Raw genomic sequence first — 27,150 nt, forward strand, 5'->3', positions numbered from 1 at the left:
CAGTCATCTTTTCTAAATTTGATTTAAAATTTGGTTATTGGCAGATTCAAATTAATGAATCTGATCGATATAAAACAACATTCACAGTTCCATTTGGACATTTTGAATGGAATGTTATGCCGTTTGGTCTGAAGAATGCACCTTCAGAATTTCAAAATATTATGAATGATATTTTTTATCCTTATGCAGATTTCGCAATTTGTTATATTGATGATGTTTTAATATTTTCACAAAACATCGATCAACATATTAAGCATCTTAGGATTTTTAAAGATGTTATTAAGAAAAATGGTTTGGTGGTTTCTGCCCCAAAGATGAAACTATTCCAAACTAATGTTCGATTTTTGGGACATAATATTTATCAAGGGAAAATTATTCCAATTGATAGAAGCATAGAGTTTGCTTCTAAATTCCCTGATGAATTAAGGGATAAGACTCAATTGCAAAGATTTCTTGGGAGTCTTAATTATATAGGAGATTATTATAAAGAGTTAGCTCAGGATTCGGCTCCATTATATGAAAGACTTAAGAAGAATCCTCCTCCTTGGACATAAATACATACTAAAGCTGTCCAAAAAATTAAATTGAAAGCTAAGCAACTTCCATGTCTTGCCATTACTAATCCGGAATGGAAGAAATTTGTGGAAACTGATGCCTCTGATATTGGTTATGGTGGCATCTTAAAACAATATAACCCAAATTCGAGAAAAGAAAAGTTAGTAAGATTTACTTCTGGACTCTTCAAAAATGCTCAAGCTAATTATAGTACTATCAAGAAAGAAATTCTTTCTATCATCAAATGTATAAATAAATTTCAAGATGACCTACTAAATCAATAATTTTTATTAAGAGTTGATTGTAGTGCTGCCAAGCAGGTTTTAAAGCAGGATATTAAAAACTTTGTTTCAAAGCAAATTTTTGCTAGATGGCAGTCCGAATTATCTGCTTTCGATTTTAATATTGAATATATTAAGGGAGAAAATAATTCTCTACCTGATTTCCTCACTCGTGAATTTTTGCAGGGATGAATCATAATAATTTTGTTCAACAAAGAACAATATTTCAACAATGGTTGCAATTAAAGAGAGCTGTTTTCAATACTCATATTGAAATGATAATATTTAAGTGGCCTCAAACTCGTCACAATTTAATACGTTGGATACATGCAAGAGAAGCACTGCTTCGGCATTATCAACAATATAGAACTGATGAAGATCAAGACTGGGATGTTGAATGTCTCCAGTTGTCAATACAAAGACTTCAAATGAAGTTAACAATTTTGTCTACTACTTAATTTTGCAGATGAATAGACCTCCTGATCGAGGACGAGGTCGCGGCCATAATACTAGAGGGCGTGGCAAATCAAGGGTCACGCAAGCAGAAGTTGAAGCCTACTTAAAGGCTCACAAATTACAACATCCATCTTTACAGGATGCTGCTTCAGCATCATCATCACTTTCAATGGCGGAGGTGGTACAAACAGAAGAGGTTTTCAAATTGCTGGAAACCAGAGAAATAATATTAATCCTGGAATCACAGGATGAACAATATTGCAGTAATCCGTGGGAAATTAAGTTCCGCTATTTGGATACAATAAGTTATCCGGTTCCCAATGGGAAATTCAGATACCAATATGAGGCAATGCTCTCTGAAACAGGTTCTGTGGAATTTAGCCACACTTATGAAACTAAACTGGACCAAAAAAGTCTAATTAGTTACAGTAAGGCCATAATTAAGATGGTCATTCCAATTGGAAAATGGGGAATTCAGCCAGATGATGTTACCAGCGATTTCGGCTGGTATTTTGCAAAATAGGACCATTTCGCACCAGGCAGTGGAGAAAATGGAGAAATAGAAGGGCAAAAAAAAAAAGGGGAGATCGGAAAAAAAAAAGTGGCTCCTCGTGGTCTTCTCCAGCTTATCCTAGGATCGACCGTGGCTGGGAGTGATCGAAAAAAAAAGTGGATCATCGTCGTCGGTGAATCATCTCTACGTTTTTTGTTTCTATTTTTATGGTGGTCGTTCTCGACTTGGAGAGACGACGACAATACTGTATAAAATTATAAAGTACGCAAAAGCTAACCGGTGCCATATTGCACCCATTAATTGGGCCCAATTTGACAATAATTACTGACTGTGACTTCCTTTCTTCCGTACTGATTGCCGTCTGCAGCTTCCATTTATAATGACTGTTCTTCCACTTTTTAACCCAAGCCGTATGCGTGTGGGCTCCACTCTAAATCTTAAAAAATATAGAAACATGTTCATAAATTTTAAAATTGTATTTTTTATGAGGCAGATTTTTATCGTCCATATGAATAGAGACATTTTTTTTTTATTTTTGTTGGACCAGAAATCGGCTCCACATGTGTGCAGTGTGGCTAGACTTTCTGTTTTAATCCCTCTCTCCTCTCTCTCTCCTAATCAATTTATCTGGACTTATTTCTCCCTTCGGTATATTTATTTGTCTTTATTCAAATTAGGTTTGCATTAATTTTTTGTGAATTTTTTTGTTTTTCTTGGTGAAAGAAAACGGGAAAGTAAAAAATTATGATCAAAATGTAATTTTTTTTAATAAAAAAAAATAAGCCAAAAAGACAAATTTCTCTTTTTATTTTGTCTTTATTCAATTTTTTTTTTTTATTTTGATCATAGATTTTTACTTTTTTTGAATCCTATTATCGAAACAAATCAATGGGCGATGTATCATTTGGTTAGAGCACCTATGCCCCATTCATGAGGTATGGGGTTCAAGTCCCACCCTCTACCCCCTCCCCTTACTAAGATGTGTCATTCCGCTTTTTTTTTTTTTGACATTCTTTTTCTAAAAGAATGTAATTTCAAGCTTAAATAATGAAAATAAAAAATAATTTTTAATTTGTTTGCACCGTTTAAAAGATCTCAATGAGATCTATCAAATAAGATCTATATTAATAGAAAATTATTTGCATAAACACATAATTATTAAACTTGAAATTACATTCTTCTTTTTTTTCTAAAAATTTCTTTTTAAAGAAATCGGAACGGAGCCTGAGTTATTTTGGGTGCAAAAGGTCACTTTGTTACGCAAAATAAGTCAACCCAATAAAGCCATTTTGTTTCCCAAAAGAAGCTCACACGTACAAAAAAAAACTTATTTTGGAAAATACTAATTCATTGTTCACTTCACAACTCAACTCAAAAAATATTTTTCTAGTCAATTATTACTCTTATTTCTCTCTATAGCTTTTCAATAATTACTTTCATTTCTCACTTTATCTCTCTCCACTTTTTACCTCTCTTCAATCATTACTTTCATTTTTCTCTCCACTTATTACCCAAAAACACTACTCAAATCACAAACCAAACAAAGCATAAGCTTTTTCTAAAGTCATTTTAATACTCGTACTTTTACCACTCTTTGAAAACTCACCTTTATTCCTAAATTCCTACAATGTTGAAAAAAATTGCAAAAAAAAAAAAAAAAAAAAAACATAGTGAAAAGTTACGGAGCCAGTCTGGGCAACAGGAAAAGAAAATGAAAGCCTGAGAGTACATCATGTGGGGCATGAATGTCCTTACTCTTCTTACGAGAGGGGTGCTATATAGCACCCATTAGCAGAACCGTAAAAAGTAAAAACCCTATTGAAGGAAAAGTCTTTATCTGTGGGCACAACTTAATTTTTGTTTCAGCAATAATATGACACCTGTCCTTAGTATACTTCTTTGACCTTTAAATTTGTCTTTTCTTTTTATGTGTGCCACACCTGATTCTACCGTTTACTCTTACCTCTTGATATGCAATACAGCTAGAACCCGTGAACACAGTAAAAAAAAGGAAAAGTCTTGTATGATAAAACGTACGGAGTACTAGTAAAAAAGAAAGTCTTTTTCTATTACTTCAAAATTACTTTCTTTTTTTTTTTTTGGCAAACAGGACTTCAAATTCAAGACTCATCTATGAACTACTTTTTTGTTTTATTTTCCAGGAATCAATTTGTTTTCAATTAGATTCATTTTAGTATTATCGAAAATATTTTAAGACTATCCTATTATCAATTTATTTGACTTCGTTCTATATTTATGTCCTGTAATCAACTCATAATGTGTTTGGTAAAAAAAAGAAAAAAAAAACAAAGAAAATGAATATTTATGAATATTAATTATGGAATGAATTGCATAGTATAGGAAATTTTTTTGAGTTATAATCATATATAATTGTAGATGCGGTAAATCCAAAACGGTCCTCGAAATTTGACCGGTACCGATGTATGTATCGTACAAGTAAAAAAATCGATACCTTGATCGAAACGGTATTTAAAACCTTAGTGACAACCCAAGTACTGGGTATTAAAAATAAAATCACAAAACTCAAAACTCGCTATGGCTACCCTTGTCTTCACTCTGGCCACTAGCCCTGCCAAATGGTCCAAGTGACCATTTGTGCACCACCTAAATCACGTTTTGGCTTTTGCAAACCAACACGTTTATAGTTGGCTAAAGTGTTAGGACACTCACTTCGAACATAGAGTCCTGCTACATACACAGCAGATGTGTGCACAGATTGTGCACAGATTTCATTGTGTGGCCCACCACGGGTCTCACACAAATCATCCGAGTCGTTCATTAAATGTAAAATATTTTTTCAAGGGTCCTCGTAAAAAATAAGCTCAATCCGATACCAATAGATGCTTCATCCAACCATTTAACTTTTCATTCAGATTTTCGGATAATGAAAAGTTATATGGTTGGATCGAGCACCTATAGGTATTGGATTGAGCTTATTTTTTACGGAGACATTTGAAAAAATGTTTTACATTTAATGAACGGCTCGGATGATTTGTGTGGGACCCGTGGTGGGCCCCACAACAAAATCTGTGCACAATCTGTGCACAGATCTGCTGTGTGTGTAGACTTTCTGTTGAACATACGGGGAAATTTCTGGTCGGTCCTATTTTTTTGTTTGAGTTTCATCTTGTCGGGGAGGGTTGAGATGGGAACATCGTCGGAGGCAGGGATATTTCTGTGCGTCTCTTTTTGGAGTAATAAAGGTGGGGTATTTTGGATACTTCACTTAAAACGGGACTTAAATGGGTAAGGTTTGACACAAGATGAACTTACACAGATAAAGAAGATAAAATTGGGGCGGCCTGGAAGAACCCCTGGAACTAGGGCTGCAAACGATCCGAGCCGCTCGCGAGCGGCTCGGAGCTCGGCTCGACAACGGCTTGACTCGGCTCGATTCGAGACACAAACGAACGAGCTCGAGCTCGAGTCCTGGGCTCGTTTCGTAAACGAGCCGAGCTCGAGCTAGTCGAAACTCGGCTCGAATTGGCTCGCGAGCTCAATTATATTATATATATATATATTTTACATATTTATATTTATTTATATATATATTTATATATATTTGTTTCATAAACGAGCTGAACGAGCCGAGCTCGAGCTCTGTAAATACTTCTCGAGCCGAGCTCGAGCTGGAGTTCTGCAGCTCGTCACGAGCTCGAGCCGAACTCAAACACTCTAAAACTCGGCTCGGCTCGTCTCGTTTGCAGCCCTACCTGGAACGATCAGATGTTCCTGGTGAAAAGGTTTACCGGCCCTACAAACGGGCCTATAACTTGAGCAAAGTCCAAGTCGCTATGGCTACCCTTTGTCTTCACTCTATCCACTAGCCCAGCCAAATGGTCCAAGCTAGTGACAGCAATTGTGCTCCGGAAAATTCTAATACCACACTCATTTACATACTCATTCACACATTCATCCTTATTGTGAGTATGGATATGTGAATGAGTGTGGTCGTAGAATGATTATTGTGCACCACCTAAATCACGTTTTGGCTTTTGCAAACCAACACGTTTATTCAGTTGGCTAAAGTGTTGAAACAAATAGATCCGAAACACTAGATAAAATTCACTATTTTTTTGGGAATATTTAATAATTTCAAGATAATAAAGTTCGGATGAGGCACTTAATGATATCTGATCGAGCTAATTTTTGGTACACTTATTTTACTCGACGAGCTCTACGAAGTGAATGTTTCCAAAGTTCAGAGCAAGACTGGGGTGGCGACGCTTTGCCGTTCACAGCATACTTAGCAGCACAGCACCTTCCTAATGAACCTCACCCATAAAGAGGACAAAAACGTTTGGCGATTCACTTGCCCACACCCATATCTCTCTCTCTCTCTCTCTCTCTCTCTCTCTCTCTCTCCCTGTTTATACTATGCAACAACCTTTTGTATGCCCTCCTGAGTGCATTCTCCACTTGGACTCACTTTCGGGTTCCCGCCTTAAAGAAATCTATTATGTTTTGTTTGGATTGCCTTTTGAAAAAAAAATCTCAACTCAAAAAACACTTATTACCCTTATTTTTAATTATTATTCACTCATATCTTTAATCATTATTTTCATTTTTTTTATATCTCTCCAATCATTACCTTTACTTCCAATTATTACTCTCTCCACTCATAACCTTACAAAATTTCTCAAAAACTCATCCAAATACAGCAAGGCTCCGTTTGGAACTTATTATAAGTAAAGGAAAAGAAAAGAGGGAATTGATAATGCCAAAATCCTTTTCATTCTTGCCAAAACTCCTTTATGCCATAACTCGAGGTGTACCTTTTATTGCATAACTTAATTGCCCTCCACTATATCAATTACTTTACGGAAATGCCCTTTGATAACACGTAGGTTAGGGGAAAGAAACTTGATCGATAAAGCTGTAAAAAGAAATCGGGGAAAGAAATGGCCGCCGATATCAGGCACTTCATCAAGGTATTTTTGGTTTATTTTCTTCCTTTTTTCCCTTTTTGATCTTAATTAATATGCCATGCGTATTATCAAATGTGAAGTATTTCGGCGACTTATTATTTTGATTTCCTTTTCGCTGTTACTTTTGACTGATTTTTTATATCGTGCGTGTGATTTCTGATCTAGGTTCAGAATATAATCAAGCAATTTTTGCCTAAACTGTTCAATATCAGCAAACCTATATTCTTTTTAGTTATTATAATTGCGTGCTTTCGTTCTTTGCTCTGGATTTGATTTCACACGTTTCAGCAAATGAACACTTATTTCTTGTCTGTAATCGTAATGTTTATTGTTTTTTCCCCATTTTGTAGCTTTATTGCACATGCGTATGTGAGTGACGATGGTTGAGGCCACCGCCATCAGAGCAACCAGAGAGGCACTAGTGTTTGAAACCGCCATTTGGATGAGAGAGGTGGAGAGAGAGAGGGAATTGCAAGAGAAGTGATGAGAGAGAGAGAGAGAGAGAGAGAGAGAGAGAGAATACGCATAATGGAGTGAAATATTAGTACCCAATAGAAAAGGGATTTCGTGATTTCTCCGTGCCTCCGGCGAACCTCCAGCGGGTTTTGGGGTTTTGAGAACAGTCATCTGAAGGAAAAGGGATTTCGTGGGGCATTTTTTAAAGCAAATGGTGTAGTAAAAGGCAATCAAATCATGTAATTAAAGGTACATTTTGAGTTTTGATAGGAACAAAAATGATTTTGGCATTATCAGCTCTTAGAAAAGAAAGGTAAAATAAGAGAAGAGAAGGAAAATAAGAGGAAAAATTTACTATTCAATTTTTATTTTCTTCTCTTTTTCTCTTCCAACCAAACAATAGAAGAGAATTTTTTTTAAATTTTCTTTCTTTTTCTTAAATTCTAAACATAGCCTAAGGTTCAGTTTGAATGACCGTAACCTTAATCATGTAAATGCGCAATATTTTCATGATTTATACGTTTGAAACTATCCGGAATAAGGATGTGATTCACAATGACATCATCCCTATAAAAATCCTACTTTCAAGCTCAATCCATAAAAAATAAGATGTTGACTCTAGTAATTTTTCCGAATTAACTCATTCCTAAATAAGATTAGGAATAGAAGAATAGAGTTACTCCTGCCTCCTGGCATCGAATCGAATGACTGAGTAACCATATTCTTATTCCTATCGAAGATTAAGGGCATCTAAACACAATCTAACCGGGTCAAAAAAATAATTACTTGTTCTTGAAGTATTGCCACGTAGTGCAGCTAGTGCTTCAGGTGCCTCTATCACGATACATTTACGTGAGACTTAGTTCTAAGTGTACAAACCTCATATGAATGTGTGATGATAAATGCCTACACATATCGGATTGAATTAATTTTTTGTGGATCCCACTCGAAAAATTATTTCATAATCATTGAAGGGTTCGAATCACCAAGAGTGAGCCCCGTGTGCCAGGGTCGGTGTCCATGGCAGGGTTGCCAAAAAATATCATAGGACTCATATTATTGATGCGTGTCATTCATCTGGTAAGGTTTGTATGTTGATTTTACTGAATTTTGTAACAGTGAACTTCAGACCATCTTTACTAAGACAAAAAGAATTTTATCGTGTAAATTGAAAACTCAACATTACTACTACAAGAATTGCAAAACCTTATGGAAATTTTATTATTCTTGCACAATATATAGCCGGACAATTAAAACATAGAGTTCCATTTCGAAAAGCAACGAAAGAGACTAACAGGATTATAAAAAGTTATTGTTACATATCCCAAACGTTGATGTCTACTGCATATAAAGCTCGCATTTGAGGCGCGGGGAGAGCAGGACTTCGAGCGGGGTTGCTTTAGGCAGGCTGAGCCCCAACCCCTCACTCATGTCCACTGCCTCGTCCATCCGCATCACGACATTGAATCCCTGAAGCAAACGACCAAGCGTCAAGTGCATCAGCTGATATGCCGCGGTCATCCCGGGGCATGATCTTCTCCCCCCACTAAACGGCAAGAACGCGAATTCCCTTCCCGTTCGATCCTCTTCCCCGTTGGTATCAAGAAACCTCTCTGGCCGGAACTCATGAGGATCGGTCCAAACACGAGAGTCGTGGTGTAATTTCCACAGATTCACGATCAGGCGAGTCCCTTTAGGAACGAAGTAGCCAGCCACGTGGCAATCCTCCATTGCTTCACGGGGAATTGATAGGGGGCCTGGAGGGTAGAGTCGCAATGTTTCCTTGACCGAGGCCCGGAGATAGTCTAGGTTTTTTATATCAGATTCCTCCACCCACCTTTCTCTTCCGACGCGGGTGTCTAGTTCTTGTTGGACAAGTTCGAGAGATTTTTTTTGATTTAGGAGTAGGGAAAGTGCCCATGTCATGGCAGCTGTCGTGGTATCAGAGCCTCCCGTGATAAGACTCTGCAAGATGGATGTGATTTCAAAATCATCCAGTGATATTACAAATAAATAATGAATGCAACCATATATAGCCTAAATTTTGGAAATTGTAAGAACACTACTATTCATGATAGAAATTCACAGCATTATGAGGGTGTTTGGGAACCCCATTTTCCCATTTTTGCATTTTCATTTTTCTATTTTGGGTGTTTGGCATTGCATTATGAGAATGGATTCTTGGAGAATGGATTCTTTGTTTTTCAGTCTTGGAGAATGGATTCACATTTTTACATTTTTCCATTTTGTGGTCAATTACCAAATCCACTTACCTCCCTTTCATTTACCAGTTTTGCCCCCTCCTCTTATCCACTTATTTCTTCCTCATCTGTTCACACTTCACACCAGAGAGAGAGAGAGGAGAAACGAAAGAAGAGAAGAAACTCGGAGAAGGGTCGTGGTCGTCGACGGAAAAGTGACGTGGTCGTCGACGGAAAAGTGACGTGGTCGTCGACGGAAAAGTGAAGGATGGTTGCTTTGTGGTGGAGAAGCAATCGAGTGACTCGTACGCTGATTTCACGACTTCCATGGTGGAGATGATTGTGGAGAAGCAGATTTTCGGTGCTAGGGATCTGGAGGATTTTTTTTTTTTTTTGAACAGAGGGATCTGGAGGATTTGCTGGAGACTTTTCTGTCTGTGAATTCTCATCACCATCATAGGGTTATCATTGAGGTGTTCACTGAGATTTGTGATGCTTTGTTTCCGAACTGGTCTCTGTTTTCTTAAAACGAAAAAAAAAATGGGTGTATTTAACTGTGGTTTGTTTTATTTTAACACAGTAGAAACAGCCAAAGGCAAAAAGAAAACAAAATTTGTACACTTTTTAAGACAATAATAAAGGTCAAGGGCAATTTCGTAAAAAATAATCCATAATTCATTTTCATCATTCATCTACCAAAACTACTACTGTTCCAAAATACATTCTGTACATATCTCCCAAACACTCCTTCAATCTCTAAAATATATTTTGACCATAATCTAAAAAGCCAAGAAGCCAAAAAATTAAAAATGAAAAGCCAAAAAATAGATTCCCAAACACCCCCTATAACTGATACTCCCTCTATCCCAAGATGGATGAACGCTTTCTGCTGTCCCAAATTTGTTGTCCATTTTGAAAAGTCGAAGGGACAAAATCACTTATTTTCCATTCCACCTTTGTCCTTCTCTAACTAATTAAGATATATTAAAATATGACAAAAGAAGTAATGATTGAAGGGCATCCCTGGAAATCTATAACTTGAAACAGGTGTTGTGTCTTCTAATTTTTCTAGAATTTCTAAAATGAACATTTATTTTGGGACAGATGGAGTATTACGAACCACGTTACGTCGAAAAAAGTTAGTCACATGATAAGTTTAGCTACGACAATTGCCTCGTGAGTAGGTCACGAGTTTGAATCCCATGAGCTGCTAGCTTAATCTCCTTGGGATCAATCAAGGGCAATGCCTGACAACTACTAGGCAATGTGCGACAGGTGGATTACACGTACCCAGGAGGGCCAGGACAAATCGGTTAAAAACCTTCAAACTCACGTCACCAAAACAATAAAATAAGCCATAATGAGGGATGGATATTTCAATTTGACGCAAAAGGTCCAAAATATTCTGAAGAAAATTTGTAGATGTAGAAGGGCAATCGTTTGTTACTGCAGGATAGCTGAACCGAACCAACCCGATCAGGTTAGCCATGTTAGACCAAGAATCAAATGGCACTTCTTCAAGAACTGACCCGACCCAACCCAACCCATAGAGATCGGATTGGGCCCATCCCTGGCTCTCCCATCCTAGGGGCTATTTCAAATGAAAGAACGTATATAGAATCTGTCGTGAACTATAGTATAGAATCTGGATGGAACCATTGCTCGAATCCAACTGGGTTACAACTAAATCAACATATTGCCTAATTGATGAGCCACTTTGTTAACAGGCGCGATGTCCTGTTTATCCACCAGAGCGATCTACAGTTTTCCATTCTCGTTTGCCTTCCATTGATTGTTTCGGAAGAACTATTACAAAAACATAAAAGTGAAATGAAAAAAACTTAGTAGCAAAGAAGAGGAACTTCTGCAGGAAAATGAATGGAGGACGTGTACCTGGGAAACTCCCTTGACAATGTTCCTACACTTGTGCCCATATTCCACGCCGTCTTCTGGAAATAAAGACAACAACACGTCCATGAAGTCGTGTTCCTCTTTCATCAGGCCATTTTTCCTGCTCTGGACATGTTCTTCCAGCCATCTGCTCATGAAAGAGTCCATCACTTCAGCATTTTGCTTCATCAACCTCACATGTCCTTGCAAATCCATCCACTCAATGCCCGGTATCACATCAGAAAACTCGAAAGCTCCAGTTAGATACATAAACTGGTCCATGGCTCTTGTGAAAAGCCTAGCCTCCTCGTCTTTCTCATCATCGTCAAGGCCATACCGCACCCCTACAATAACGGACAGAGCCATGATTTAGGTTTAGAGTCAATCAACTATAAAAACCAAATGTATGGAAAAGGCCAAATAAGTTGGGCAAAAAGATAATTTCTTACCTTAGCATTAAGAAAATAATCTTCCTAAACCAAAAAACAGACAATACTGACTTCAATTATTTTGCATAATTTTCGAGCTTTATAACCAGGATCTTTGAGTCGAATTAGCCAGACAACATTCGCAGGTTCAAGAATATCGATTATGATACATTGATGGAATAAAAAGCTGGGGACCATCCGCCTATGTCAAAAGAATAATGGTGAGTTAAAGGGCTAACAAATATTTTCTAAAAACATAGCAGTGTATATATTGTAGAAACTACACATGAACAGAAGGCTACAAGTAGACGTCAAAAAGGAACATAGGACGGCTCATAAAATGGATAAGCCCTTGCCTACAATTTGCCGGAGTATCATGTTCATAGTCACATGCCGAAACCATTGAGAAATGTCAACCTTGATGGCACCAGGTCGAAAAAAATTCTCGCTTCTTTCGGAAACACTACTTTGTTGTCTGACCCACAACGAGTACAAGTGTTTGATGCACGAGCCCACTTCCAAGGCTCGCACTTGCTTCAGAATCTCCAGGCGACGGTTGGATAGGAGCTCGAGAGTCGTCACCTTACGGAACTCGCGCCAATAAGGCCCGTGAGGACCGAGCGCTGACATGGCACCATCGTACCCCAAGTATTTCAATGCAGCAGATTTTGGGCGTGTCAGAAAGGCGCGATCTTTGGTGGTGAAGCACTCCATGATGGTTTCCTTGCTGCTCACCACTAGGGCACACCGCAAACCGAGCCGGATTGTGAAAATCGGCCCGTGTTTGTCGGCCATGGCCGCAAGAGTCCGGAAAACCGGAGTTTTTCCCCCTAGAAGATGGAGGTGGCCTATGATCGGCCAGGCACCTTTTGGCTCCGGTGCATACTTATTCGTATATGTTTTCGACCACCACAGGTTGTAGAATAGAAGTAAGGCTAGAAGTATTCCAGTCGCTTCAAGCAGAGGGAGAAAATCCATTTTAAGAGAGAGAGAGAGTCGGTGAGTTAATAATGATTATAGTCTGTAGTTCACTTCTAAACTGAACAACATATGCATCTATATATGTACTTCTTTTAACATGATTGCGCTGGGGAAGAGGACAAGAAGGCTGGCTGGGGTTTCTGAACCCTTTAAAGCCCTTTAATTTCAAATTCTAATAGGAACCCGCATTCAGACTGCCATGTCCATGCCGTGAACGCAAAAAATGCAACACTAGAATTAACCAGAAAAGCAGTTCGCGATAAATGTCATGTTGACTTTTCCCATTGAGAGTGAGACTGAGAGAGACCCAACCCTCAGCTACTTTGGTTCGGGAGCCTCTACTTCTCAAACTGAGTCCATAACTAGAGCACTTTCGTCCTAAATCACCTTCAGTTTTTGTTACTACAAAACCAGATTTAGACAGCCGAACATACACAACGTGTGATCAAAATAACCACTTGAATCACACATGTGGATAGATTTGCTCCCAAGTCCAAAGATAAGGTGATTCTGGCCAATGGACCAGTATGATTTTAACTCTTCAAAGGAAAATAAAAAATAAAGTATCTTTGAAAAGAAAAAAGGACACGAAAGCAAAAGGAAAACGTTTTACATGCCATAAAGAGGTGGACATGCGTGCATAAAGCATGAAGCAAAAGGAAAACGTTTTACATACCACGATGTAACTTGGGGGAAAAAAACAATATATTCTGAGTCGTTGCTATCTCCTTTCATGTCTAAAATTACTGTTCAAGAGAAGGAAATGATTTGAAGATATCAAGCACATGTTGCACATTGCATACCTTTGGTGCCAGTGCCACTACTTCCATGTAAAGATCTTTCTAGAAAACTATCTACTCTATTTTCTAGCAAAGCTGCAGTTTTGAAACAAAAATGAAAGAGAATCACGGGATCAAAACAATAGAATAATCAAATTAAAACTGTCTACTCTATTTTCTAGAAAGCTATCTTTCTTTCTTTTTTTTGTAACCAAAGTTTTGGAACCTTTTTGAAGGAGGAGCATGGGGATATATATAGAGGTTGTGTGGGTGAGATGGAAGCTCAACCAACCAAGTAAGGGCTGGTTAGCTTGGTTGCAAAGTCTTCCCTCTCATAAAGGAGAGGGGAAAGGGTGATGGGAGGGGTGTGAGACATCCCCTGCCCGGAGCTCTGTTGTACAGGAGAATAGAAGCTTCTATTGTGTAATAGAGCTCTGATCGTGGCTTCTGCAGGCTATAGAAAGCTGATGGAACAGATTTGACCATCGCGCTCAAGTTATGGATTGGCACGCGCGGGTCCAAGCAACCCCGCGTTGGTCAATGATCAAACTTTGAATGTTGACCAACACTTGGCTCTTTGACCTGTGCGAGCTAGGTCTGAACCAATGCGTGCAAGAAGATTTCTAGATGGGTTTGATAGGGTAAGGAACGCTCAGAGCTCAACCACTCGACATTCCTGGGGTGTTCTCGATCTATTTCATCATTGGGGAATCAAAAACTATAAAGAAAAGTAAATTAATCTGGAAATCCAGATTGGAGTGTCTATAGTAGCCTTTCTTTGACAGAACTTGGAGCACCATTGATTTGGTACAAGTAACGTCAAAGATTCTAGACACCCCGCAAAGGCTACCCAAAATTCAAAAGCAAAATAGAATACCGTTCAAAGAATTGACGAGGACGGACGACTGTCGTTGCGGATTGAATACATGAGGATGGGTGAACCGTCGCTGCTAGGAATACAACTAGACATGGCACAGATAGTTCCAACCAACCACGGGTGGGTCGTGTTAGGTAGGTTAAATTCCATCCATTGGAAATCAAAGCCAATCTCCTTATAATATACCATCTGAGACAGAGCAATAAGGCTGCTGGAAGATGCGCTTAAGGCTAGACTGTAGTAGAGAGAGCCGTTCGGGATGGGCGGACTATCATTGGAGATTGATTAGACTGGGACAGGCGGACCGTCATTGCGGATTGAATAGAATGGGACAAACAACCCGTCGTTGAGGATTGAATAGAACGGGACGGACGGACCGTCGTTGTGGATTGATTGGATGGGCAGACCATCATTGAAGTTGCTTGGACAGGTGCACCATCGTGGCAATTGGATGGGACGGGCCATCGTTGATTTGGATGGGATAGGCCATCGTTGATTTGGATGGGACAGGCCATCGTTGATTGATTGAAATAGAGTTGGACGGTCAAACTGTCATTGTGGATTGAATATATTGAGACGGACGGACTATCGTTGTGGACTGAATAGATTAGGTTCTGCTAACCCGTGGCAGTGCACACACTTTTGAAAAGAGCATAGATAGTAGTAAAATGGACTACAGCTGGGGAGCGTACAAATGCGCGCTCGTTTATGATCTGCGTGCGCCAGTCAACATGTTGACTGGGCCCTAGGCCTAAATTGATGCGTGCGTGAGTTTGGCATTAGTGCGCTAGTCCAGATCGTGGGCTTCAGTTCAACACAGGCCCAGACCCAGCCGAATCCCTTTTTTCCCCCTTTTCTTCCTGGGGAAGAGAGAGAAACAACACAACCACAATTTCAAACCCCTCTCTCTTTCTCTCTCTCTCCCGCGACATCTTCTCCTCCAATATCCCCTTCTTCTCCTTCGATCCTTTCCACGAAACCACAAAACCCAATACACACATACAATGACAGAGGTTAGCAACGGCGGTGGCGACGGGAATGAAGGTAGCAATGGTGATCGACGGAGAGATGAGGGCGAAGCGGCCATGGGGCCACCAATAGATGATCAGGCTACGGCGGAGGTGATAGGTGCATAAATATGCCTATTTACGCCCCCTAACTTAAGCTTGTTATGTCCTTTGGTGTGCTACTTAGGGTTTGATAGTTATTAATTGCATTTCAGGACTCTAAGAGCACATGAATAACATTCGGAGTTAAAAGCGCAAACTCAAAGTTTATTTTGTGCCAAAATAAAACTGGTCGTCAAATCAATTTAAGTTTGAAGCGGCAATGGATGAGAATATGGCGTTGACTGATCTTAATTGGGTCAAAACCCATTGGGCCCAATCATTTATTGATTGGAAATTGAAGCCCAAGAATAATTAGTGGTGATGGGAAATTGGCCTTAGGAAAAAAGGAAAAAAAAAAAAAAGGTTTTACACGGGGGAGGATAAAAAAAAGGAGGTTTTTTGGTTTTGAGTGGCACTTTTTTTAAACAGGAAAAAAGAAGAAGAATGGGGCTGCTGACGAACAGAGAACGGGGCTGCCGAGGCAGAACGAAGACCGGGGCTGCCGATTGGAGGATTGTTCCGATTATTTTCTTGTAGTTTTAGACTTTCAGAGTTGTTTTTCCCTTAAAGTTTTCGAAATTTTGTTCAATTACTCGCACTTCAGTAACTCGATTTAATTTCTATTCTTAATTTAAGTTGTTCGTTGATATTCAATTAGTTGTTATCTCTTATTTATTTTTCATCTCACGTAATAGAAGCATAATTCAAACTAGGGTTTCTTCCGTTTCTTGCTTGACACTGAGTGAGTAATTTTTTAAGTAGGGTCGCGAGGTGATTAGCACATCATGACCAGTTTGGGCACTACTCCTATTTTCAAACAATAAAAAGGGGCAATTTTAGGTTAATAAAGAACATCCGTTAGACGAATCTGGGCATCGTCGGAGCCCATGTGAACGGGAAATGGGGGACCAAAACTCATTCTTCGCTACGCATGGGTAAAAGGCGACCATAAAGGTTTGCATCTTTCGAGGTATCTTTTTCTCTATATAGTCGAACGTTTTCAAGAACAACGAATGGAGCAAATAAGTCCAGACTGGTTGTGAGTGATGAGCACCCAATATTATAGATATCTGATGCGACTAGTCCTGTTTGATGTTGTTTTATCTTGCTTTTATTTAGTCTTTATAGCAATATTGCACGTAAGGTATGTTTTTAGTGTTTTCAGATAAAACGCGCAAATAAGGTGCATTTCAACCCCATGGATGACCCAAGTGCTTCCAAGTACCCGAAGACCCTGTCGGCCCCTTAAAATCTGTCTAAGTATGAAAAAATGACTTTCTGAAAAAGTTTCAATTTTCGAGATAAAAAATGGCGGTAATTGATCTTTGAATTTTTCTAAGAGTAACTACAAAGTTGCAAGGTTTTATTTGAAGAGCAAGGTCATGTTTTGAACCATTTCTTCGTGTGAAAAATGTGCAGTTTTCAGTTTTGTACTAAAAGTGAGGGGTTGACATTTTGATTTAATTGGAATCTTGAAATTCTGGTAATGTCATTGTTTCCAAATGGGGGGTACTTTCTTATTTTCATTAAATAAATTAAAGTAAAGAAAAAGTAAAGAAAAGGGAAAAGAAATGTTTAAAATGTAGTCTTTACTTAAGTTTAGAGAATGAAAATGAAAATAAGATGCTGAGAAGTTGTGAAGCTGTTGGGAGCTGTCTTCTGAAGCTGTGGCCAAGATGCAAGGATAACAGAACCGTATCAATACGGTTATTAGAGTATCAATACTTCATTAAAACAGAGAGCATGTCAAGCTTCAGTGTATCGATACGGATTTTGGAGTATCGATACGGTTCCTTTTGTATCGATACGGTTCCTCTACGGGGAATCCTAGGTTTCAGAGCAAAACAGCTCAGTATCGATACGGCTTTGGAGTATCGATACAGGAGGCTTACCGACTTACTTTTTGACAGCTTTTAACTTTTCATAAGTGGCAACTTTCTACTTTTGGTGTGTTTCTAGATATTTTGGAGGAGAGAGAGAGTCTTTTTGTATAAATACTCCTCTCTCTCTCACTTGTAAGGAGAGAAGTAGTTAAGTTTAGGTTAGTCTTTCTCCATTAATGTCTTCCAAGCTTTCTTAGTTAAATCTTTCAAGAACACTTGTAAGTCTTTCTCGTTTGTTAATTTTCCGTTTATTAAAGTTGTTTGTATGGATTAGATTCTTACTAATATCAAGTTTATTTTCGTTTTTATCGGTTAATCATGTTTTCATTTCCTAGTATAATTTCTAGCCTTTTCAATATGTGTGAGTAGTTTCTTGGCTAAGTCTTGAGCTACTCTTTCCTAAAGACTTCGGGTGTTATTTGGTTCTCGAACCCTCGGGCATAAAATCATAGTTTTCGGAATTTCATTAACCTAGCCATTTTGGTCTAAGCGAGGGGTGTTAACTTCTTGATATGAAGTTTAGTCAAGCGGTCTTGGCAAGCAGCATACCGAGGGCTTGTGGCCTCCCACGTGTTAGATACATTAGCAAAAATAGGTTGGTTTAATTCCGTTTAATCACATCTTTTGATAAACGTAGTCGTTAAAGTTAAATCTTTCGGGCGTGAGCATGCGGTCGTGACTCTCGCCTGAGTTAAATTGAGAACCGGTAACAACCTTTGTCAAGGGTTAGAAAATTCCTAGACTTACCTCTTTTAAGTTAATTAAGCTTTTTCCTAGTCTTTTGCCTTGGCAATTTTCACCGTTTCAAAGCATCACCAAGTTGGCCGTCTTAAACGCTGAAACCACCATATAAAACCTACAATCCGATTAAGCTATATTCGATTCTCTGTGGCTACGATCCCGGACTTTTCGGTTATTATGCTATCAACGACCTAGCCCTACGCTTGGGGTTTTTCTCAACCTTATTCGAAGGCGAGGTTCGGAAGCTAAGCAGTGAGCGCTATAAACTCTACGACCGCACCTTTTTAATTATTTAAAAAAACCAAACAATTTCATAGTTTTAGTTAATCTCAATATCAAACTACAAGGGATGGCTTCCTAAGAGCCCATTTAAATTATAATAACCCGGGTTTTTTAGTTAGCACATATCATCGTCTTTGTGGATTCAACTCCGGTCTTACCAGATATTGTGCTACGTTGGTCTTTGCCCTACACTTGGGGCAACCCATTAATTTAGTACTAGAAAATCGTCAAGCATTTTTGGGCCTCCACGACCACCGTGGTATAGAGCGGCGACAACGAACGAGACAATGTGCCAGAGGTTGGTGTTGATGGTGATCGGTGCACGCCGGTTAAGGAGAGGCGAGCTCCAGTGGGTTTCGAGATAGGGGGCCCACATGTTCGACAGCTGGACTTTGGCACGGCGATGGAGGGTGTCGTGATCACCAGTGTAGGCCTTGATGGTGCTGGCGGCAGTGGCAATGGTGGTGGGAGTGAGGTGCCTCCACTGAGGGACCCGATACGAGGCAAGGACCAAGAGATCGTGGAGGGGACGACCACAAAGGTGCGAGCCAAGGCGGTTGAGTTTACACCGGCCGCGGGGTCCTCAGGGCACGTGCCAATCACACAAGGTGACTTCGCGGAGTTTGTAGCACAGGCAGAGCAACCTATCAAGCTCCTGGAAAAATCAGCGGTGGTTAAGGCGATTCTAGTATCCCAGGAGGAGAGGCAGAGGGTCGTGGAGTTGGCCTAGGAGGAAGAGAGGCTGAGAAGGCGAGGGTCGTGGAGTTGGCCCAGGAAGAGGAAAGGCTGAGAGGGCGAGGGTCGAGGAGGAGGAGGCCGAGGCGAATTAGAGAGCCCAGCAAGAGGCAGAGTTGCCATGGTAGACAGCCGTTGATGAGGCGAGGGCACTACAGTGTGTGCCTTTTGTAGCAGAGGCTTACACCCCACCGACGCCACACCTGTTTGTTCCGTCGAGGTTTGACAGTTACAAGCCACGGGAGAAAGACTACGACCCAGAGCTTATACTGAGAGACCCTACCACACACTGTTTGATGTCTTGGGTAGAGGTATACTTTCAATGCCTGCTTTACTTTCTATTTGAACTGTTTGAACTTGAATAGAACTGCATCGACAGAACTTGCGCTTGCACCACATTGCATGAACTTATACCGACTTGAATTGAGCATATGTCGATACGAACCCATAACTTCAACCAACCATCTCGACACATAATTTAGAATTAGAATTGAACTCGACGCTTGACTCGAATCGACATAACACTTGAACTTGAGCTTGAATTTCCATTGATCGCATCGACTACTGAACCCTGAATTGTCCTCCATGTACTGATGCATTTCATTGTTGTTTGTTCCTTGTTTGAAATAGAAAAGGAACCGAACAATACGAGGACACGGAGGAGCAGGCAACTCACTCGCGTTGTACCAAGGACTTCCTGACAGGTTAAGAGGTTGGTGGACGAGGCAGGGTTTGGTTAGTTCATCCAAATACTGACGTTGGCCAAGAATGACCACACTGTTCTTGTTTCACTTGCTGAGAGGTGGCATGATACTACCAATACCTTTCACTTGCCGCCTGTGGAAATAACTGTGACCTCATTAGACTTTGCGACCATCACTGGCCTGAGAGTAGGAAGAGAGCCTATCCCATTTGACACGGGAATTCAATTGGACAAGGCAGCCCTGAGGTGGTTTCTAGGTAGGGTGCCCCACCGGGATGAGGAGATGGTGGAGTACGACCAATTCAGAGGGTACTTGGTGGGAACCTCGAGCTCACCAGAGGAGGAGGCGTAGATGGCGATGGCTTACTTGTTATACCTTTTCGGTGCGTCCCTATTTTCAACAGGCGCAGCTGGGTGCACCTTTCTTACTTGCCGACTTTGAGAGACCTTATCACGGCCTCGCATTTCGACTGGGGCAGAGCAGCTCTAGGTGCTCTTTGCGGCTTCCTTGGAGACGCTTTGAGGTCCAGGAGAGCCGTCGGCGACTATTGGAGAGTGTGGGAAGTATGAATTTAAACCTGTAGTTCAAATTCAGTACGCCCTTGACTTCTTTGATTGTATAGACTATATCTGATGCTTTTATTGTTTGAATTTTGTAGCTTTGGGCCTACGAGGAACTGAAAATGTACCCTCCGGAGAACACGTGCCCTGATTTGAGGACTCTTCCATGCGCACTTGTTTGGAGTCCATAGTACCGGCGGGAGAAAAAGGCAAGAGGGATCATTGATGCATTTCGAGTGTACATGGATGATCTAAGGAGCACGAAGGTAAATCATAACTCCGCTAGTTACTTACTCTTGAATTGCTTTAATGTTGTCACTGATCAATTTTGTCCTTGCTTCTTGTTTGACTTGATTGCAGGTGGTGTGGGACCTGTAGGGTGGCGCGACACCAGAGCTAGAGTACTTGGCCAAGAACAGAGCAGTGACAGCAAGCCGAGTGCTGTTGGAGTCGACCTTCGGTTGGCAGTGGTACTTAGGCAACTATGTGACACAAGAGTCACTTGGCTTGCCCAGTTTCCAAGTTGCGGGGCCACTTCTGCCCCGAGCTTCACACACAGGTGAGTACACGCTGGCTGAGCTGAGAGAGTACACAAGATCGGCTGTTGAACTTACGCACTTCTTGAGGCCTGAGCGTGACTACGCCACCTACCAAAGAAAACACTTGGCGAGGCCACTTGGAGTGTTGACCTTCAGAGAGGTATAGAGCCAGGTACGTATGGCAAGTGAGGAGTGACGAGTGGTCACAGGAAGACAAAGATGAGAGAACATCCGCCCTAGGCTGGGACTTGGAGGTGTAATGAGAGGCGACCCACCTCAGCTTTCTTGGACACTGACTGTGCATGACGTGCAGGGCGAGTCTGCCATAGTTCAGTTTACCCCGGCCAGGGCAGAGCCTGAGCTGTTCAACGGCCCAGTAAGATTTAGCGTGAATTGTAGCTTTGAATTCCTTTGCATTGTTCTTGAACTGTATTATGATCCCACAATATATTTCAGATACCAGTGGAGTGGGCGTGCGCTTGATACTTGCCATGGAGAAAGAAATACGAAAGGCGGCAAGCGATACTCCGATTCTGTTGCACTACCCTGAAAGAACGGCTTCAATTCCAACACCAGATGTGGCGAGACCTCAGGTATAACCCCAAAACTTGTGCATTTCCTGCTTTAGATACTAGATAGACCTGCTTTCAATATTTGATAGGCTTCCCCTACTTTCAACATTCAATATATACAATATGCAACAATAATGTACTAAAATGAATGTGCAAATTGTAAATGCAGGTGTAACGTAGGGCGGCCCCTAGGAGGAAGATGACATGAGCATTGCCTCAGACAATCACACCTGCTAGAGCTTCACAGAGTACCTCTGCCACTCGAGCCACAGTTCAGAGACATATGAGCACCACACGACCAGCGGCTGGAGGTGTGCAGAGAGTTACGAAGAGTGCGGCTTGTGTCGTGGAGACAAAGGAGTAACTTCGGTGGAAGCTGCGTCGGCGGTCACCTCCGGTAGAGCCTCCTCTGAAGAAGAGGAGAGGAGAGACGCCTTTGGTACTTGAGGCCGAGAGCAAAGAGGAGGAGGACGAGGGAAACGAGGACGAGGAGTGCTCGTCTACCAGCAGCAACTCCGATGACTCCGCTGACAACCCCGGGTACTTGCGCAACCCGAGAGAGAGAGGATGACAACGGCGACAACGATGAGGAGTTTGACGACTGAGGGCTACCACTGAGCCTCATTTACTTTACTGTCCTTTTTTATTTAGGCCTGCATGCCTACGTAGATAGACTTTTGAGCAGGCCACCAAGCCCCGTTTGACATGAGCAGTAGTAATAGCATTGGGCCTGCGTGCCCCCTTTTGACCATTGGGAGGATGTGCCTCAGTAGATATGTTTTGGCCTTGGGCCGATGGGCCCCTTTGTACATGATGTGCCTCAGTAGTATGGGTTTTCTTTGTCGTTTATTATTCTTCCCACTGGAATTATTTTTGTTCCTGAAAATCACACGAATCTGTCATAGGTTTTAGAGTAGTTGAAGCCTATGGAACCCCTACCTATTTTCATTATCATCACAACTATTACTAGGTAAGTTGGTGCAAAATAGTTCTCAAATAATAGAAAACGAGGGAGTGTTATTTTTTGAAAATAAAAACCAAGTTTAGCTAATTTTGCCCTTTTGGGTTTGTTTACTGTAGCATTACTCTTGCTAGTAGTAGACATCATGTACTCACATGCATTTGACAGGGGTTCAAATCTCACTAACTACAACTAACTATGATTGACTTTTGCCGAGAAAAAAAGAAGGAAGTCTCGCATTATTGTGATTTTGCCTTGTAGGAATAGTACACCTCCATAAAATGCTGCTAATTAGGAACAATTATTGTTTGCCTGTTTCTATTGCAACCGTAGCTAACATGTCAATAGACAATCAGCTCTGTCTCACCAAAGGCTTAACGGTCGTGCAGAAGTTACTACAGATGCACCAATCTCAAGTGCAACGTGCGCAAGCATGTCGAAAGAACTTCAGATGATCCAGTGGCCTGTGTCACGACATAAGAGGGAAAACAGAACCACGGCATGCCCATCAAAAACCCAAATCCAGCAGCATGTGAACCTGATTCACAGGCTTCAACTTCGAAGGGCAAGCCATGATTCGCATTAAATTGCGATGGCAAAAAGCATCCGAAAGAGTTGAAAAGCATCTAGAAAAAGGACCTGACTACTTCTCACACGCACTGCGATGGTGGTCCATGCATTTTAATATGTTGCACTGCTTATGAATTTTTGTAACAGATGTTAGTCTATGGATGCATAATTTCTTTCAGAAAAATGCACCGAATGCAACGTTGCATTTGTGATGAAATAGAGCATTCGGTGTATTTTTCTATTGAAAATTTTTGGCCCGTTGCATTCGAATTCAAAAGGCATGCTTTTCAGTATATGTCTCCAGATCGGGCATTTCTTTTTCAGGGATAATATGAACGATTAAAGGTGCGATTTTCGTTGCCTTTACATGTGCTGCTTGTTCTTTTAGCTGATGCGCATACTTTTCATCCCTTGTAGTTACTTGATATCTGAAGAGAAGGGCTATGCCGACTATTAATGGAGTAGCTTCTACGTCTGGATATAACCATTGGATTGTTTGGTAACATTTTTACAGACCAGATTAAACATCTACCTATGGTTGGTGTGGTTTTACTAATCCCCATCACTGTTTATTTCATGAAACTACATATTTACACGTCTAGTAAGATTATATATTTTCCTTCGCTGTTAATCCGGTCAAACAATCTCAACCTTTCGGTTCTCGACCTCCATGTCTTAGAGTGATAACAAGAAGAGACCGCTGTTGAATCATTTTGAACTACAAAACAGATATGGTGGCTGGGCCAACCTTCATTATCCTTCTCTGGATGCTCTTCCTAATCTCACGATTGCGACTCAAAATTCGTGTGCTTGAGATGCTGCCAACATCGTATGGATGAGGGGATAACTGGTACTCCCTCCATCCCTTTTTTAGAGTCCAGTATTCCATTTTGGACTGTCCCTTAATAAGTGTCCATTTTGAAAAGTTAGTGGGTAAAAGTTGGTGCATTTTCCATTTTACCCCTAAAAGTAAATTATATTTTAAAAAATTAATGAGTAAAAGTGTAATGATGATGTCTCCATAGAAGATAAGTAGGAAACGTGAAGATAAAAGTTTATGTGAAATGTGTAATGATGATGTCTCTTTTAATAAGTTAGAGTTACAAAGCAGTACACTTAAAAAGGGATGGAGGAAGCAGTATATGAGAATATGGGATTTTACGTATGCATAGGATCTGAATTCTCTCCGGTCTAGCAAATGGAATGTAGGGTCCAGTTCAATCAATTTTTTGGGCTTTTTTCTGGGGCCGGTTTAGTGATTAAACTCTTTTTGTTTTTAGCACTCGTAAAAAGCATTAGTTTTGCCATGTATCACCTTAATCTGATATAGGTTGATATAATTTTAGAGCACATTTATCTTGAGATGAATTAGATAAATGGCGTTTGATTCAGTGTTGTAGTTCTTTATTGCTCATGATAAATGTGCTTCAAAATCGTGGCAAACGATGTTTGATCAACGTCATTTTTTGTGTAATTGATGTTCCCGACGAGTTCTTAAAATTGAATAGCTATTGATGTGAGCCCAGTGAATGCCCAAAAACTTATTAAACTCCCTCCTGTATATATATGGTTGTCCATGTAGATGGCAGGGTATTATTGCCAGAAGCCAATTCGTACGTTGCTACCATCGAGTAAGAGGTACTCTTGTGCACCAGTAATAATCTCCCAGAAATCCTATTGGTACCGACTGGACCCATAGGGAAAATGCACCGACGGCCACGGGACGGCCGTCTCCGGCTACCGAACGGCCGATCCAAGCCGTCCAAAAATTTTAAAAAATAAAACCGAGTGGGCCCACGCGAGAATCAATGGCATCCGAGGTGTGTAGGGTACTTGATCCGAGCACCCCTTTTTCGTGTATATTTGTATATACGTGTATATACAAGAAAAAAGGGTGCTCGGATCAAGTACCCTACACACCTCGGATGCCATTGATTCTCACGTAGGCCCACTCGGTTTTATTTTTTAAAATTTTTGGATGGCTTGGATCGGCCGTCCGGTGGCCGTCGGTGCATTTTCCCTATGGCCCGGTCGGTACCAATAGCAGCTCTCATAATCTCTCGCATTTTGCTCTCTCTCAATCATTTACTAGGCCTTCCAATGGTAAAAATTTGGGAAATCAGGTATTAAATCTCCACCCATAGGAATATGAGATTTTTTGGTAAAGAGCCGACGGTTGTAGAGCAGCACTTAGGTGCACTGAAATTGTAGATTCGATTCCTCTGGAGGTGGATTGGATTGAAATTAAGGTAGTTTAGATTGTTCTAACTTTTGACAAAAATACATATGAAATGTCCCCGTGATTGTCAGGCAAATGTTTCCAAACCACCAAAATTCCATCTTCATGAGAGAGTTTTGTTTAGAACCCACAAAAAATATGGAAGTTCTGCTTTGTTTTTTCTTTTTTAGAGAAAATTGCAAACAAAAACTAACCCATGTAACTAACCATCCCTCGAGCCAATTTGAGCCCGCTGTGAAAGGTACATACATCGTACGCAAACAACAGAAAAAATCTAAGTAATTCACCGACTCCTCATTCAATTTACATCACCCTCCACAACAAACCACTAGGCAAGATGCAGTAAACGGTCGCCTTCGTGAAGTGGCTGCCTTCTTCGAGTCGATCACTGATTGGTTTCGAGCTTAAAAGAACAAATTCAAATTCCTTCTCTTCCCTTTTTTTCTCTCAGCAGCCTGCCAATAAGTGAATTCATAAATGACCTTCCAAATTGTAACTTTAATGTTAGAAGAGGGAGTTGCTAATTGACGAAACCCAGAAAGTCAAACCATACAAAAGAAACTCAAACCATATCCCTAGAAATCTATACCTAAAATAGAAGATTACAAAGAGATATATGATTACGATATTATCACGATACGATTCTACACCTAAAATACAAAATACGACGAGATCACGATGCATAATACTTTCACGGAAGATCCCAGTTCCCAAATGTGATTTTGCAACATGAAATCAATTTCACTATTAATGGCTTCTTTCCAGACCCTCAGGGGAGCTTATAGCTTCCTTGAAGCTTTGAGGTTCACTTTCTGACAGAAAGTGCGAACCAAAGGAAGTTGATGTTTTAGCCCTTTTGTTACGTCTAGGCTTATAATCAATTTCCTCTCTTTGGTCTTGACTAAACCAAACCAAACCGAATCTTATGTCTCAATCACTTGGAATCGGCTACATGAATCTTTTTTCTCAATTGAGCTCTGTCAAGGGCCACTTGTTCACTCAAACCTACTATACTCATATCGTTGCGCACCACAGCATCTAATGTCAATTTAGGTCTACCCCTCCCCGTAGCATTGCTACCTAAAGCTATCCTATCCGCTCTCTTAACTACTACATCTTCCGGTCTACGGTAGACATGCCTAAACCACCTTAGCCTATTTTCCCTCAACTTCTCTTCTATGGGTGCTACACCTATCATCTCACGAACCATTTCATTTCTAATCCTGTCTCATCTAGTCTTACCACACATCCACCTCAACATTCTCATTTCCGCTACACTCTCTTTGGTCTTGACCGTTTTCACTAATAGTATCCAAACTTAGCTTAACCGAACTTGACTCCTTTTCCAATCTATATGGAAATACGTGATAAAAACATCGCTTTTCTAGATTCCATGATCATGTTCTTGTGAAAATTTGATGTCTTAGATTTGTGCACAAGAAAACGATATGCACTACTGTTGTTGGCATAGCCGATGACTATGCAGCTCACGGTCTTCGGACCTATTACTCGTTTAGAATAGGCAATGCCACTTTTGCAAGGCACCCCCTCATTGACAAAAGAATGTGGTTACTTCTTTATTGTAGTTAGTAGTACGGCTGTTTTTATTAATTTGGACTAGGTTTTAAAAGGTACAAGTATGACTCAAGCGTGTCAGTGAGGGACAAGATGCGAGAAATCCTAGCATTTGTTTGGGGCTGCGGCTCCATGTTTTCCTTTCCCGTCTCACCCTTCTCTTCTTCTCCTTGTGCGATTCAAGGCCCCTGGATATCCTAGGATGTTCCCTCCCTTTCTTTCTCCTTAAATTCATGGCCTCTAGAGTAACTAGCATTTCTTCCCTCTCTAAACCCCTTTTATCCTTCAATCATCTGTCTATTTTGAGACTGTT

At 40.5% G+C, this 27,150-nt stretch overlaps 2 protein-coding genes across 2 annotated transcripts in view; both read right to left on the minus strand.

The window, feature by feature from the left end:
• Positions 1–8,450: 8,450 nt before the first annotated feature.
• LOC131319798 (xanthotoxin 5-hydroxylase CYP82C4-like) lies at positions 8,451–12,761 on the minus strand. Its single transcript, XM_058350231.1, has 3 exons — positions 12,087–12,761; positions 11,306–11,646; positions 8,451–9,176 (listed from the first exon to the last, which is right to left on the minus strand). Exons 1-3 carry the CDS (start codon positions 12,706–12,708, stop codon positions 8,550–8,552), a joined length of 1,590 nt encoding a protein of 529 aa, XP_058206214.1. The 5' UTR covers positions 12,709–12,761; the 3' UTR covers positions 8,451–8,549.
• A 12,615-nt stretch (positions 12,762–25,376) lies between these two features.
• LOC131319709 (receptor-like kinase LIP2) overlaps positions 25,377–27,150 on the minus strand; it is a 36,314-nt gene continuing 34,540 nt past the window's right edge. Inside the window, exon 15 of the mRNA XM_058350134.1 lies at positions 25,377–25,717. Within this exon, the coding sequence (XP_058206117.1) occupies positions 25,667–25,717 (51 nt within the window). The 3' untranslated portion in view covers positions 25,377–25,666. The remainder of the gene's footprint in view (positions 25,718–27,150) is intronic.

The sequence above is a fragment of the Rhododendron vialii genome, chromosome 1a, assembly GCF_030253575.1.
Source record: "Rhododendron vialii isolate Sample 1 chromosome 1a, ASM3025357v1".
Lineage (NCBI taxonomy): Eukaryota > Viridiplantae > Streptophyta > Magnoliopsida > Ericales > Ericaceae > Rhododendron > Rhododendron vialii.